A 13,497-nucleotide genomic window follows, 5' to 3' on the forward strand; every position below is an offset into this window, starting at 1 on the left:
TAAACTTAGGTTGAAGTCATTAAAACAATTTTTTTAAACACTCCACAGATTTCATATTAGCAAACTAAAGTTTTGGCAAGTCGTTTAGGACATCTAGTTTGTGCATGACAAGAAGTTTGTGCATTTCCAACAATTCGACTTCATTCTCCACACAGTGGAGAAGGAGTGTCTAGCGATCAAATGGGCCATCCTCACTCTCCACTACTACCTGCTGGGGCGGGCCTTCACCCTCTGTTCAGATCACCCCCACTCCAATGGCTCCACAGCATGAAGGATGCCAATGCACGGATCACCTGTTCGTAATTGGCACTTCAGCCGTTCAAGTTTGAGGTAGTGATGGGCAGATCGAGGCTTCGTGAAGCAATGAAACAGTCGAAGCAAATGTGCCATTTTGTTTCGAGGCTTCGAATCAATCCGAAACCCGTCTCCACGGTGACACCTAGTGGTCACTTGCAGGTGTTGATCTGAAACAACCTTTACAAAGAGCTAATAAAAAAATGTGTTGTTTTTTTTTTTTATTGTATTTTTGTAATATATGAAGCTTGTAACCTGTAGTCTCTTCACATTGCATAATGTGATTTTGGTCATGAAAAATGAATATTAATAAAAATAAATCAAGCCACAATGTCTCCCTTTCTTATAGATTTTTATTCAAAAATATTAATTTCTCTGCTGTTGAAGGACTCAGCCTACTTCTTTTTACAGATAATTTCTCCAGCCTTTGAAAAAATTCTCTCACAAGGGACACTTGTTGCTGGCATACAAAGATATTTTTTAGCTAGGACATACAAATGAGGAAAGATTACTGCTCTCTCTTTCCAGTAAGTTAGAGGATCATGAGTTCTGGGCAAAAACGCATCGCTGAGGTATTTTTTCACTTCCACTGTGGCATCAGCTGTAGGATTGTGTATCATCTGGGTCTCACGGATACGATTGTCAAAATGTTCCCATAAACTGTCTTGTGTTTCAACTGGTGTTGATGATGGGCCTGATGTTGACATTTGTGGTTCTGAATTAAAAGAAAACGGCAATTAGTAACAAATCATAAACTGACAACACATATGAAGTATAAATTTCATGAATCACATTACATAAGATAACATAGACTGAAACTCACCAGGAGTTGTGTTTGAACGCATCAGTGAAGCACACTCCAGTGTGATGTGCTTTTCAGCATCCAGGGCTTTGGCAGGATTTCCAAAAGCCACATTTTTAAACCTTGGGTCCAGCAGTGTCAGTAGCAGGCCTTGGTACAGGGGGAACACTACCATCCTCTGCACCCTGCAGAATGGCAGGATGAATGCTCCTCAAATGAGCATCATGGATGATGTATTGTTGCAGTAGGCGAGCTGCCGATCACAATACACACATCTCACTTTATTTGGGGTTTCCAAATGGAAATGCTCCCACACCACAGATGTACGGCATCTCTTCTGTGGAGCCTCCATTTCTTTCTTTCTTTCTTTCTTTCTTTCTTTCTTTCTTTCTTTCTTTCTATCTATCTATTTTATATGTAGCCTATCTATCTAATAATCTATATGTATCTGTAATATATGTATCTATCTATTAATCTATATATATATATATAAGTCAATGTGTAAATGTAAATTAAATCCTAAATATAACTAAACAAATCGCACTATAAATGTCACTATATCACCAAAAATCCACTATCTCAAAACCAAACTCCTCTCACAAAAACCCACGATATGAAAATGCGTTGACAAAACTTTTATACTGTGTGATTTGTTCCCGAACCGACCAATCAATGAAACCCTGATTCGGCGGAGCACTCCACCTGATGAAACACTTAGACGCTTCATTTAGCCGTTGTCACGTGACGTGGGTGTTTTGAATCACGCTTCGGATCAGTGTTTCGAATCATCTTTGCTTCGGGATCTCGCAAAGCTTCGGAACGTCTGTTTCGCGCCAGCCATCCTTAGTTTGAGGTGATCCACAGACCAGGAGTGCAGATGGCTGTGGCGGACTTCTTCTCTATAAGGGAGGTGGCAGGCTGGTTGTTTATGGAGCCAGAACAGTGACTTTAAAATTTGGCATCAAAAATTAAAATTGGTATTGAAAACAAAAGCAGAACTGAAAAAGGAAACATTGGCATTGAAACATTTGTATTGTAAACAGTTGTGTTGGCATTGAAACAAGTATTGGCACTGAAAAAATTAAAATCTTACAAATATTATTTTATTTTATTGGGATTTATTTGTATTTTTCGATGACAATCTTAAGATTTTTTCATCATGTCACTCTTTTTCAGTGACAGGTTTTTTTTACAATGTCAGTTTTTTTTCAGTGTCACTGATTTTCAGTTTCAACTTTCTGTCACTGTTTTGGCGTGGAGAGTGGGAGGAGTCTGAGGGAGGGGTAAGTAAAGCATAGTTTGCATATAATTTGCATATAGGCATACTGAAGAAGTAGGCCTGCGTCACTTTTCTGGAACCCGCGCCGTCTGCTCTGAAGGCTCTTGTATGGTGGCGTTATAAAAAATAAAAATAAAAAAAATGTCTAGTTTACCTGGAACTTCCAAACCACAAGTAAGTCTGTTTTTCCCCCTGCCATTTACATGTTTATTCACGTGCAACCTGGCCGGTTTGGTTAACTTTTAACGGCAGTTATGCTGTTTTTTTAGACGTCGACTGGAACATGTAATACATATTACTGCTTTTCTCAGTTTACCTGCCACTGGCAGATGAGCCAGAGCGTTTATATGGACCCATGCGTCTGAAATAAAGAATGAACTAACTAACTAAATGGGGACGATGGGTAAATGGTAGCTAATGTTAAGTGTCCAGTCCTTTGATGTTTTCTTCTTTAGGAGTTGGAGGCCAGTGTTATTGCTGCTGCACAAGGCCTCATAAACGTGCTAACACAAAACATTCAGCAGCATCACACCCCAGCACAGTAGAATCCATTGCGGTCACATGAGCACCAGAGTCGACAGCAAGCAGGTCAAGGGAGGTGTTGCTGAAATTGAGAGAGATGGCAGATTCGCGACCCCAACAGAGGACTGTAAGTTAATAATCAAAATATGTTTGCCTATTATTAGGTTTTATATATTTGGCTTTTTGCTCTGACGATCCAAGGAAATGACAAGTTTATTTTTAATACATATTTTGTTATCTCATGAATTGCACTGAGTTCTGCTTGGCTCTCTATAACAATGTGAAATTAAAATTTAAAGTTTTGCATTTGCTCATATCTGGAATGAGTGGTTTCTAACATTAAATTATTTGATTTAAATGTAGTTCATATTTAATGAAATGTGCGCCAATTCAGCATTACCTTAGATCTGCCATACAGCTATAGAAGAGTAGCTTGTCATGGCAACTTGAGCACTGATACATGTCATCACATTAGAGTTTTATAATGTTAATTACAGGAACCTTTGATTGTGAGGCAGTTCATGGAGAGAATGCTGAGAAGGCTTCAGGAAGTTCTGCGACGTCAGCCTGTGGATTTGGATTATTTACACTTTGTTTTAAGTCATGAAGTGGGACTTGTACGCTCTTTTGCCAATGTTGTAGAACTGCCTCAAGATGTTGATCGTGCTTTATCTGACTTATTAAGACTTCTTCGTTTACAAGAGGAGAGTTATCCAGCTCATACCTATGCTGAGGTTCTGGTTGGTGATAGGGGACAGCCAAAACTTGTAATTTCTAAAGAATGTCTTCAAAACCTAATCGATATGCAGTTGCCCATCCCCTGTGTAGCTAAGCTCCTGGGTGTCTGCAAAAGGACAGTGTACCGGCGGATGCGTGAGTATGGACTATCAGTTACGGGATCATACAGCAATCTCACAGATGAGGAGCTGGACAATCTTGTGCGCTCAGTTAAATTGAAGATGCCGCATATAGGTTATAGAATGATGAAGGGTGAACTGCAAGCGATGGGACACCGTGTCAGATGGGACCAGGTTTCAGCATCCATGCACAGGGTGGATTCTGCAGGGATCTTGGAGAGAATGGCACGTTTAGGCTGTGTTGCTAGAAGAACATATTCTGTCAAGGGTCCCCACTCACTGTTCCACGTGGACACAAACCACAAACTTATCAGGTGTGTTTGTGTGTGTGTGTGTGTGTTAGTGTGTGTGTGTTTCACAAGAATATTGTTATATGTTCATATATTTATATTCATAAATGTTTGTTGAAATAGTTTGCAGAGTGAGTCTCTTAATTGAGCTTTTACAACGTTTGAAGGATGCGGGTAGATTTTGTATGCCATTACAACATGGGCTATAGATTGCTGGAGCTGTATTTCAATAAAAAACCTTTTTAATACAGTTTATTAATGAAGCTGCACATAGAGTTAGTTTGTGCCGCCATTCTATAAAATTCCAACATGTGAATGGGTATCTATTTTATGATTTGTGCTAGTGACTCTTAATCCATTCCACGCTGTGGATCAGTGTGCATGCTGTAAATTAAAAACATTCCTCAAGAAGGCTTGATTATTTTTGCATGGTTCTTTAGCGTTAGGCAGTAAATGCATTGGTTTACCATTAAAAAAACAGGATGAGGATGACATGCAGTCAGGAAAAAATCTGCTGTTGCTAAACATAATGGCTATGTGTACAACATTGGTTTGACTGTTACATGAAATAAAGAAGAGAAAAACAGTAATATATACACTGAGGCTTGCTTAATTTCTCATATTATAGGAGGATGTCCCATCTAAAGTGCAGCTTTTACAAATAAAGATTGTAAAGGTTACATGGGTTCATGGTTAATAAAATCTGAATTGACCATCTTTATAATTTGTGTACACAATGTAGAGCTATTATAATTTTAAGAGGTGATACACTTTCTGAAAATGAATTTTTCCTTTCAGATATGGAATTGTTATCTTTGCTGGGATTGATGGGTATTCACGAAAGGTAAACATTTGACACTTTCAAAACAATGTGGCTGAGCCTAGTATTACTATATTCTATTTAGTATGGCACATTCACATAAGTATTTTGTTACTATGATCCAGATAATGTACCTGGGTTCTGCAAATAATAACAAGGCATCAACAGCACTTGGTTTCTTCATGAGCTCAGTTGAAAAGTTTGGCTTTCCATTAAGGTAAGAAAACAGCAAGAGCATGATTGTCTTTTTATCAAAATTCATTGACCAAAAACATTTGACTTTGTCTCTGTTTCTTATGTGATTATTTAGAGTTAGAGGAGACCAAGGGGTCGAAAATGTCGGCATTGCTCAATGCATGTTCACTGTTCATGGCTGTGGCAGAGCAAGCTACATGTCGGGAAAAAGTGTGCATAATCAAAGGTAAATATCAAAGTTATGTTTCTTTTAGGTAACCCTAACACATACCCCCACCCCCCCCGTCAGTCACGAACACTTTTGTTTCACACAAAAGACAATGGAGGTGAATGTGCTTTTTATTTTTTGATGCTCAAAGCATTACTGTAACACCAACATCTCTGTCCTAGTAAATTTGGATAATCCGTAAATAGTCTTCACCAGAAATTATTTCATTAAAAATGATAAAAGTAAAAATTAATTCATTCTTATTCAAAATCATTCATTCTTATTGATGCCCAGCCAGGAGATTGGCAACAGCAATACAGTGAACACTGTGTAGTACCAAATCTTAAGGATACATCCTCACAGGAAGCATTAATCCTTCCTACGTCTAAAGAGATGCAGTGTCCAAATAAGGTTATTGTTCACTGACTCTATACATGTGGGGAGACTGAGTCTTGTATATTTGTTCAAATCAAGAACATTGACTGAAAATTAGTGCTTACCTACGTTAACCTGAGTAAATGTTTCCCACACATGGACTTTACTTAGCGGGCCACCCAGGTAGCCTGGGTATATTTGGCAACCCCAGAGAAACATCCTATTACATTACAATAAATTCAACACTTTCTACAGAGAGTCTATCTGTAATGAAACAAAATATAGATGATTTCAACCTTTTGTTTCCTAGGTAATGGATGGCAGTGAACCCCTGGCTGCGATTGTACTTTTTAATCTGGTGCACTTTTTGTATTTTTGATCTCAAAGGGTGGGAGCTTATGGCGTGACGTGTGGATGGCAGTAACAAGGGTATATTATGAGTTACTTCATGGTCTTGAAGAGGAGTGCCTGCTTGATCCCTCCAACAGCCTTCAGCTATTCTGTGCCCAGTACATATTTGTACCACGCCTCCAAATGGACCTCGACACTTTTACAGCCGGGTGGGATAACCATCCTCTGCTGAACGGAACAAAACCTGACTCCCAATCAACTTTGGACCATTGGATTGCTCCAGTATCCTGTGGCTGCTCCAGAGAATCTAGAGGTAGACCTCAAAAATGTTGAATCCAAGCTATTTTAATCAGGTTTACCCATTGTCTCCTATTTTTGCATTATTTGTCACAATTGTTTCAATCTTAAAATGTATCAAATCAGAAGTCTAAATACATTTTAACGGCAATTCAATATTTTTGTATTATAAACAAATTATAAGTAATTATTTGAAGATCAAATGTGTAAAGTACACAAGGCAATTGCAAAGTGTTAACAAAATTACTTGCCATTTATAGGATTTGCAAGATCACTTCTTGGATTTCAACCCTGACAGACAAGAAGCTGCCGCGCTGCTGCTGCTAGTGGAGTAGTTCTACCACCCATCCAGTGCCCTCTGGGGCCACAGGCTATGGCTGGACTGAGGGAAGCCATCAATCCTATCAGTCCCTCCCAGGACAATGGAAAAGACATTTACAAGGCTGCGCTTGACTATGTAACACATCATTCAAACTTGGCAGGATAACATGCAGTTTGTAATATAAATGTTCAATGTTTTTGTGACTTAAATGTTTTATCTGAAATTATTGTGGGGACGGTGTTGGATATGTTTTACTATGCAGTATATAAACAACTCAGTCTGCCATGGTAAAGATATCTAGTTTTATTCTGCCGCTACTTGTTTTAAACAACCAAATGAACCTCCCACAACTTTCAACAGTTTTTATTTGTTAAACATAAATCTAGTGTATGTAGATATTTCTAATCTGGCGTCTTAAATAGCATTAGACAGATCAACTCAACTCAACATGCTATGTTTGATGTCTTGGTAATGAAGAATTTAAAATAAAACTAGATTTGTACACTTTGATCTTCAGTGAAATGCATTTTTTAAAAGTGGAAAACTCATCAGTTCCCCTTTACAGTATAATGCTTTAGTTTAGAGTTTAGACACTCAAGGAAAACATTTCAGTTAATATTCACAATGAAAAAGAAAAATGATAAAGGCCATAGGCATTATGTTCATTTATTGTTTTGACATCAACCAAGTTAATTTTTGCTGCCGATTTAGTAAATGTAAACCCCACACATTTGATTCCACTTGGATGACATGAATTTGCCCCATATACATGTTGAAACTAATGTGTATGTGGTAAACTGAACAATTTCAACTTTTCAATAGTACAAGTAACACTGAATTGAAGAACATCACATTTCAAGGTTTATATTACATGTACATTTGTCAGTGCTCTGTAAACAAAATGCAAATACAGAGTTCTTAAGACCTTTTTCGAATAAAGGGTCAGCAGTGGTCCCAACTTAAAACAATGGAAGAACCAAACACTAATGTTGAGCCATTTTTATGGTTTGATTTGTGCTAGCTGTCTTTTTTTTTTGTTAAGACTCTCACAGAATAATAAATAGCTCACTGAACACATTTAACAAAAATGCCATTAGAAATGCCAAAAATTCACAATACTGCCTGATTTGGAGAAGTACACATCAGTGGTCAAAAAATGACCTCTAAACTCGCCCAAAGTCTCTACCCATTCTGATTGCTACTGTCAATATATCTCTGAACTCCTTGTATGTTTTCATATGTTCAACGGGAATAGTTATTGTATTTGTGCAGGCACTTACAAGTGGGAAACAAATTTGGTGACCTGGCATTTTTTCATTACAGTGGTGTTCAAATCTTAGATTTATTTTAAAATCGGCCCTCTCTGATGGAAGAAGGGGCTTGTGCCTTTGTCCAGTTAACCACTGCATCACTGTCGGGACAGACAGGCTCACGTGTGTTTGTTGATTCCAGTGCCCTTCTTGACTAAGCAGCTCCTCTTGGGTCAGAGGCTCACACATTTGCTGGTCTTCATTCTGACCTGCATGATAAAACAAATCAGAGTAGTTGAGTACAATGATGTAAAAATCAAACACTGCAAGAAGCCAACCCTATTTACCAATCTACATGATTTATCCCAAAGGCCTATTTCAACTAACCTTGCTGCATTCATTTCTATTTAATATAAAAAACAAAACAATGATAGGAATAGTTCTAGAATAATGTTATCCAAAAGAATTCCAGATATACAGTATGACATCTTTTGACTACATTTGTAGTATATACTATGTTGTCACTACAGGCATATGTTTCCATTCAACATTGGAGGGACACATTAATCTTAAACAATATTCCTGTATTCTGGGAATTTATGGTGGAAATATCTTTCTTAAGAAACATGTATTTTGATTGTAACTTATGTCTTTGGGATGTGGAGGGCAAAGTCCAGAAAGTCTCTAGTGAAGTTCAAAACCTGGACCATTTTTCCATAAGCATTGCCCACCCACCACTAACCACAACATTAATGTTTCTAAAAGGAAATATATTGATGGTCCTTTTTGTGGAGTGCTAATATTCAGCTCCCTAATCAAAGATGGAGAACAAATTTGTATAGTACTTCAACATGTGATAAAGACAGTTTAAATCAAACCTGTGATTTCCAGGTCTTGTAGAAAGTCCTGGAGGAAGTTGATGATTGCATTTTCTCTTGCTTGCCTTGGACTTCCCTTCTCACTCAGCTCAGGGACTAGGATACTCATTATGTAATCAGCATCCGGCTGGGGTGGTGGGGCAAAAGGAAAAAAAGAGGTGGGTTGACTACACAGAAATACCACAGTCCACTTTACATGACTTTGTATTCTTCCAAAACAAAAAAGGTTAAGAAAAGCAATAACAGTCACAAAAATATAATAGTATCAATCATAAAGAGATACAGCTCTACTACTACAACCTGTAGGGTTTCTAAGATTATAATCAAGTACATAGCAGTAAAGCAAATCAGGATGATTTAATGTCCAGCATCCTTACTCTGTCATCATCCTCTTTGGGGACAAACAGGTTTGAGCAGAGAGTTTGATGCTTCCCAATCACATCCAGAAGGTTGTATACCTTCATCCCATTTCTAATTTGCTGAAGCATAGGAGTCAGACGCATTGTAGCATGCAAAACAATGGCTCTATCGAGAACAGGGAACAAAGTTTTGCAGAAGACTCATAAATAAAAGGGAAATATGCTATTTTCCACACAACTAAATTAAGACTAAGACAAGGCTGTACAAATTTATATTTTAAATTCAAATGCATTTCTAAAAACAGTAATAACACTATACTGTTAAAGTGGCTACTGATGCGGTGTGCATCAAAATTAATTATATAAAAATTGTTTCTCTGGAAAATAAATGCCTAATCTTATGATACTGTCCTTTGGTCCAACTTAAGCAAACCTGTGTAACCACAACTCACGATTTCATCTGTGAACTGTGTCAGATCAGTTGCTGACTCCACCTAAAATTACAACAAACACATTAATAGTAAAGCAATGAAATGTACATTAAGAAAAGCCTTTAATGGTTTTGCAGATGTACTCACCCTTTCTATGAGTAAAGCATATTCAAGATCATCCAAGTCATCTTTGGTCAGCTGCAGATCATCAAAGTCCCCTGTTGTAAGAAACTGGTAACACCAATTTCTGAAGAAGCATGGTGCTGGGCCACCCTGAGCTAGGCTGACAGAAAATATTTCTCCTGCAGTTCTGCAAGTCATCAACAAACAGTGCAGACATTGTAATTGCACCTTTTTACTTTTGTATAAATTGCATAATGTAGGACAACTTTAAAACAATGCTAACCTGTAGAAACCATTTTCTAGGTCACAAATCGAGTAGACAGGACTCTTTCCTTCTTGCCACTGCCCTCAAACAGTCAGCCTCTCAATACCATGCATCATTTCTAAATAATTGATGACAGAAAACACAGTTCAGTAAATAAAAATACTGCACCTATGAACCTGATTTCAGTAGTGTTTGGTGCCAGAGGTTGTCCTAAATATACATTACCAGTCAAAATTCTTTACTTAATGCTCCAGTGTCGATTCCAGCTTCGCCAATAAAAGTCACATTGAGTTTGTTAACAGGTGAGCCCTTCTTCTGTCTCTGCCACTGAATTAGGCCTCTTTGGAAAAGGTTGTCCCGGGTGATGCAGATCTTAAAATCTTTGCTTGCATCTACTTGGCTTGCAAGCCACTGGAGTACATCATCATCACTATTAAAAAGCAGCAAAAAATAAAAAATTGACTTAACTTTGAATTTAATGACATCTTAAGCAAATGACTGATGAAAAAAAGAAGTAATTATGCCTAAATTTCACCTAGACATGTCGGCCATAGATAAGCTTCCCTCATGTAGCACACAGCTGTCTGAACTGTAGTTCAACGTGTCTTGTAGACTGAAAAGGGTCAACAAAAACACATTAAAACTTTCAATTTTCAATAATAATACATCAATGTTTATATTTCAGCACACCTGAAAAACAATGGCATTCTACTGATGTTATTTTGGCATTCTAAAAGGCATTCTACTGATGTTATTTTGGACCTATTTGTAAACCTAGATGCCCATTGAGTGACCCTGCCATTGCAATCTTGTGCTATCACAGTGTTTCTTGTGCATTATGAAGGATAAGACAAAACAAAGATGCAAATTATATTTAAATTAATCTGAAATTTCGGATGTAGTGCATTGTAGATTATTATATTATCTTACAAGGAGACACCGCTTTAACAGACAATATGTTGTGAAATAAAATGTATATGATAACATGATATAATGGCAAACCTTTCACCACACAGGCTTGCATGCAGAACAATTTCATCTGATGGAAAGCAGGCACAACATATAGGGCATTCCTTTCTATCCTGTAGTAGACAACATATATTCAAATCAATTTCATCAGGTCTCTCTGCAATTTCACATATTTTTCAAGATATCAGCTCAAAATTATTACCTGGTCACAATCTCTGGACTCCTTGTTAGGGTGAACAGGTGGTGAGTTTGTGACAGAAAGAACCTGGACCTCATTTTGACAGTCCTGTAAAGTAACAGACAGCTGTACCATAAATGCATAGGAGAAATAATCAATGCTACGACATGGATACCTTAAGATAAAAATTTACAGACACTTTTTTGCAAGCAGAATATGATCTCGATTGTCTTAAAAACAGAGAAACAGAAAGCACTTTATGAAGTTATCTTACTACGGTACAGGGTTTAATTCTTGCTTCCTAACGTCAAAATCGAATTTAGCATCATTAGTATATTTTATTCTTCACTTACACACATATATTGAGGTTTTATGTGTTAGGACATAGTGTTACCATAGACAAAAACAATATGATGATATTTTACCATATACATGTATTGTTTTGCAATATCTTCTCTGTTATATGCATTAACATCATCATCATCTGCTGCAGACTCCATACAATCCTCGATGTGCAATGCTAGGATATGCAGAGGCATGTTTTCTTTGCACACTTGGCATGCAGCCTTAGGCATTTTTTGAAATTCAGTGGCATCAGATGGCAGTGGAGTAAGATCAAGGTCCTGCTGCAGTGGAACAATGTACATGGTCGTCTTCCCAGCACCGAAACACTGCGAATAAGTCTACCAGTATAACCATCTATATCAGGAGGAATGGCAAGCAATTTCCTTCTACCGTGGCCACCTGCACCACAGAAAGTGAGAGAAAGAATTTTGAATGTTAGTGTTCCTGCACCATCAAAATGAAAGGTGTTTGAAAATGGTATACACCTGAAGCCTTGTAGAACAACCACCCTTCCACCCCCTCCATTTTGGGATATTCTTCAATGAGAATTTTATTTACCTGAGAAATAATAACAGAATGGGAAAAGGAGGTTTAAAAAGGACAGTATAAAAAACAAAACAAATAACAGTATAATACTTTAAATTGTTTTGTATAGTAATAGCATCATAATAACTATATTGACAAGTTTATTAATAACAATAATAATAATAATAATAATAATGTGTTACTGTAATGCCAAAAGAAGATTAATTTCAATTAAAAGAGTGGTTGTAATACCATTTCATGGCTCATATCATCCGTCAAAGTGAGGGACCTCTTCCCCAACCCTGCTTGGCTCAACTCCAGCTCTTCAGCTGCAGAAGGTGTGCTGGTACAGCCCTTATTCACCAAATATACATACACACTGAATATCTTACAGACTTTCGGCTTCCCTGGAGTGGTTTGTAAGGGTGAAAAGCGGTTTTTGCCTTTCTTTTTGGTAAAGAAGCCAGGAAATGACCTGCATGTTTAGGAGGTTAACAGTAAGTGTATAAATCAACATTATGAAATACAACTCTCCATCAAATAAGTCAAACATATGATCACAAATAAGTTAAATGACACCTGGTCATCTCCTCCTGCACAGTTTGTTTTGTTGTTTGTGCTTGCTGTCGACTCTGGTGCTCATGCAATGGATTCTGCTGTGCTGGGGTGTGATGCTGCTGAATGTTTTGTGTTAGCACGTTTATGAGGCCTTGTGCAGCAGCAATAACACTGGCCTCCAACTCCTAAAGAAGAAGAAAGAAGACATCAAAGGACTGGACACTTAACATTAGCTACCATTTACCCATCGTCCCCATTTAGTTAGTTAGTTCATTCTTTATTTCAGACGCATGGGTCCATATAAACGCTTCTGGCTCATCTGCCAGTGGCAGGTAAACTGAGAAAAGCAGTAATATGTATTACATGTTCCAGTCGACGTCTAAAAAACAGCATAACTGCCGTTAAAAGTTAACCAAACCGGCCAGGTTGCACGTGAATAAACATGTAAATGGCAGGGGAAAAACAGACTTACTTGTGGTTTGGAAGTTCCAGGTAAACTAGACATTTTTTTATTTTTATTTTTTTATAACGCCACCATACAAGAGCCTTCAGAGCAGACGGCGCGGGTTCCAGAAAAGTGACGCAGGCCTACTTCTTCAGTATGCCTATATGCAAATTATATGCAAACTATGCTCTACTTACCCCTCCCTCAGACTCCTCCCACTCTCCACGCCAAAACAGTGACAGAAAGTTGAAACTGAAAATCAGTGACACTGAAAAAAAACTGACATTGTAAAAAAACCTGTCACTGAAAAAGAGTGACATGATGAAAAATCTTAAGATTGTCATCGAAAAATACAAATAAATCCCAATAAAATAAAATAATATTTGTAAGATTTTAATTTTTTAATTTTTTCAGTGCCAATACTTGTTTCAATGCCAACACAACTGTTTACAATACAAATGTTTCAATGCCAATGTTTCCTTTTTCAGTTCTGCTTTTGTTTTCAATACCAATTTTAATTTTTGATGCCAAATTTTAAAGTCACTGTTCTGGCTCCATA

At 37.5% G+C, this 13,497-nt stretch overlaps 4 protein-coding genes across 4 annotated transcripts; 1 reads left to right on the top strand and 3 right to left on the bottom strand.

The window, feature by feature from the left end:
- Nucleotides 1-673: 673 nt before the first annotated feature.
- Nucleotides 674-1,301, bottom strand: LOC127641540 (zinc finger BED domain-containing protein 4-like). The gene is made up of 2 exons (XM_052124566.1): nt 1,118-1,301; nt 674-1,009 (listed from the first exon to the last, which is right to left on the bottom strand). The coding sequence occupies exons 1-2, from the start codon at nt 1,269-1,271 to the stop codon at nt 690-692; spliced, it is 474 nt and encodes a 157-aa protein (XP_051980526.1). The 5' UTR covers nt 1,272-1,301; the 3' UTR covers nt 674-689.
- A 1,112-nt stretch (nt 1,302-2,413) lies between these two features.
- On the top strand, nt 2,414-6,066 carry LOC127641537 (uncharacterized). The gene is made up of 7 exons (XM_052124563.1): nt 2,414-2,549; nt 2,831-3,024; nt 3,395-4,068; nt 4,843-4,888; nt 4,990-5,081; nt 5,175-5,285; nt 6,030-6,066. The coding sequence occupies exons 2-7, from the start codon at nt 2,995-2,997 to the stop codon at nt 6,064-6,066; spliced, it is 990 nt and encodes a 329-aa protein (XP_051980523.1). The 5' UTR covers nt 2,414-2,549; nt 2,831-2,994.
- Nucleotides 6,067-7,339: 1,273 nt separating this feature from the next.
- Nucleotides 7,340-9,327, bottom strand: LOC127641539 (uncharacterized). Its single transcript, XM_052124565.1, has 3 exons — nt 9,118-9,327; nt 8,741-8,867; nt 7,340-8,131 (listed from the first exon to the last, which is right to left on the bottom strand). The coding sequence occupies exons 1-3, from the start codon at nt 9,241-9,243 to the stop codon at nt 7,776-7,778; spliced, it is 609 nt and encodes a 202-aa protein (XP_051980525.1). The 5' UTR covers nt 9,244-9,327; the 3' UTR covers nt 7,340-7,775.
- Nucleotides 9,328-9,497: 170 nt separating this feature from the next.
- Nucleotides 9,498-12,678, bottom strand: LOC127641538 (uncharacterized; the record flags this gene model as incomplete). Its single annotated transcript, XM_052124564.1, has 10 exons — nt 9,498-9,593; nt 9,678-9,840; nt 9,937-10,000; nt 10,161-10,348; nt 10,454-10,531; nt 10,921-11,000; nt 11,090-11,173; nt 11,491-11,736; nt 12,188-12,410; nt 12,515-12,678. Coding segments are annotated over 10 exons (1,386 nt in total), but the record flags the coding sequence as incomplete, so codon positions are not given.
- Nucleotides 12,679-13,497: the final 819 nt, after the last annotated feature.

Source organism: Xyrauchen texanus, unplaced genomic scaffold, assembly GCF_025860055.1.
Source record: "Xyrauchen texanus isolate HMW12.3.18 unplaced genomic scaffold, RBS_HiC_50CHRs HiC_scaffold_1019, whole genome shotgun sequence".
Lineage (NCBI taxonomy): Eukaryota > Metazoa > Chordata > Actinopteri > Cypriniformes > Catostomidae > Xyrauchen > Xyrauchen texanus.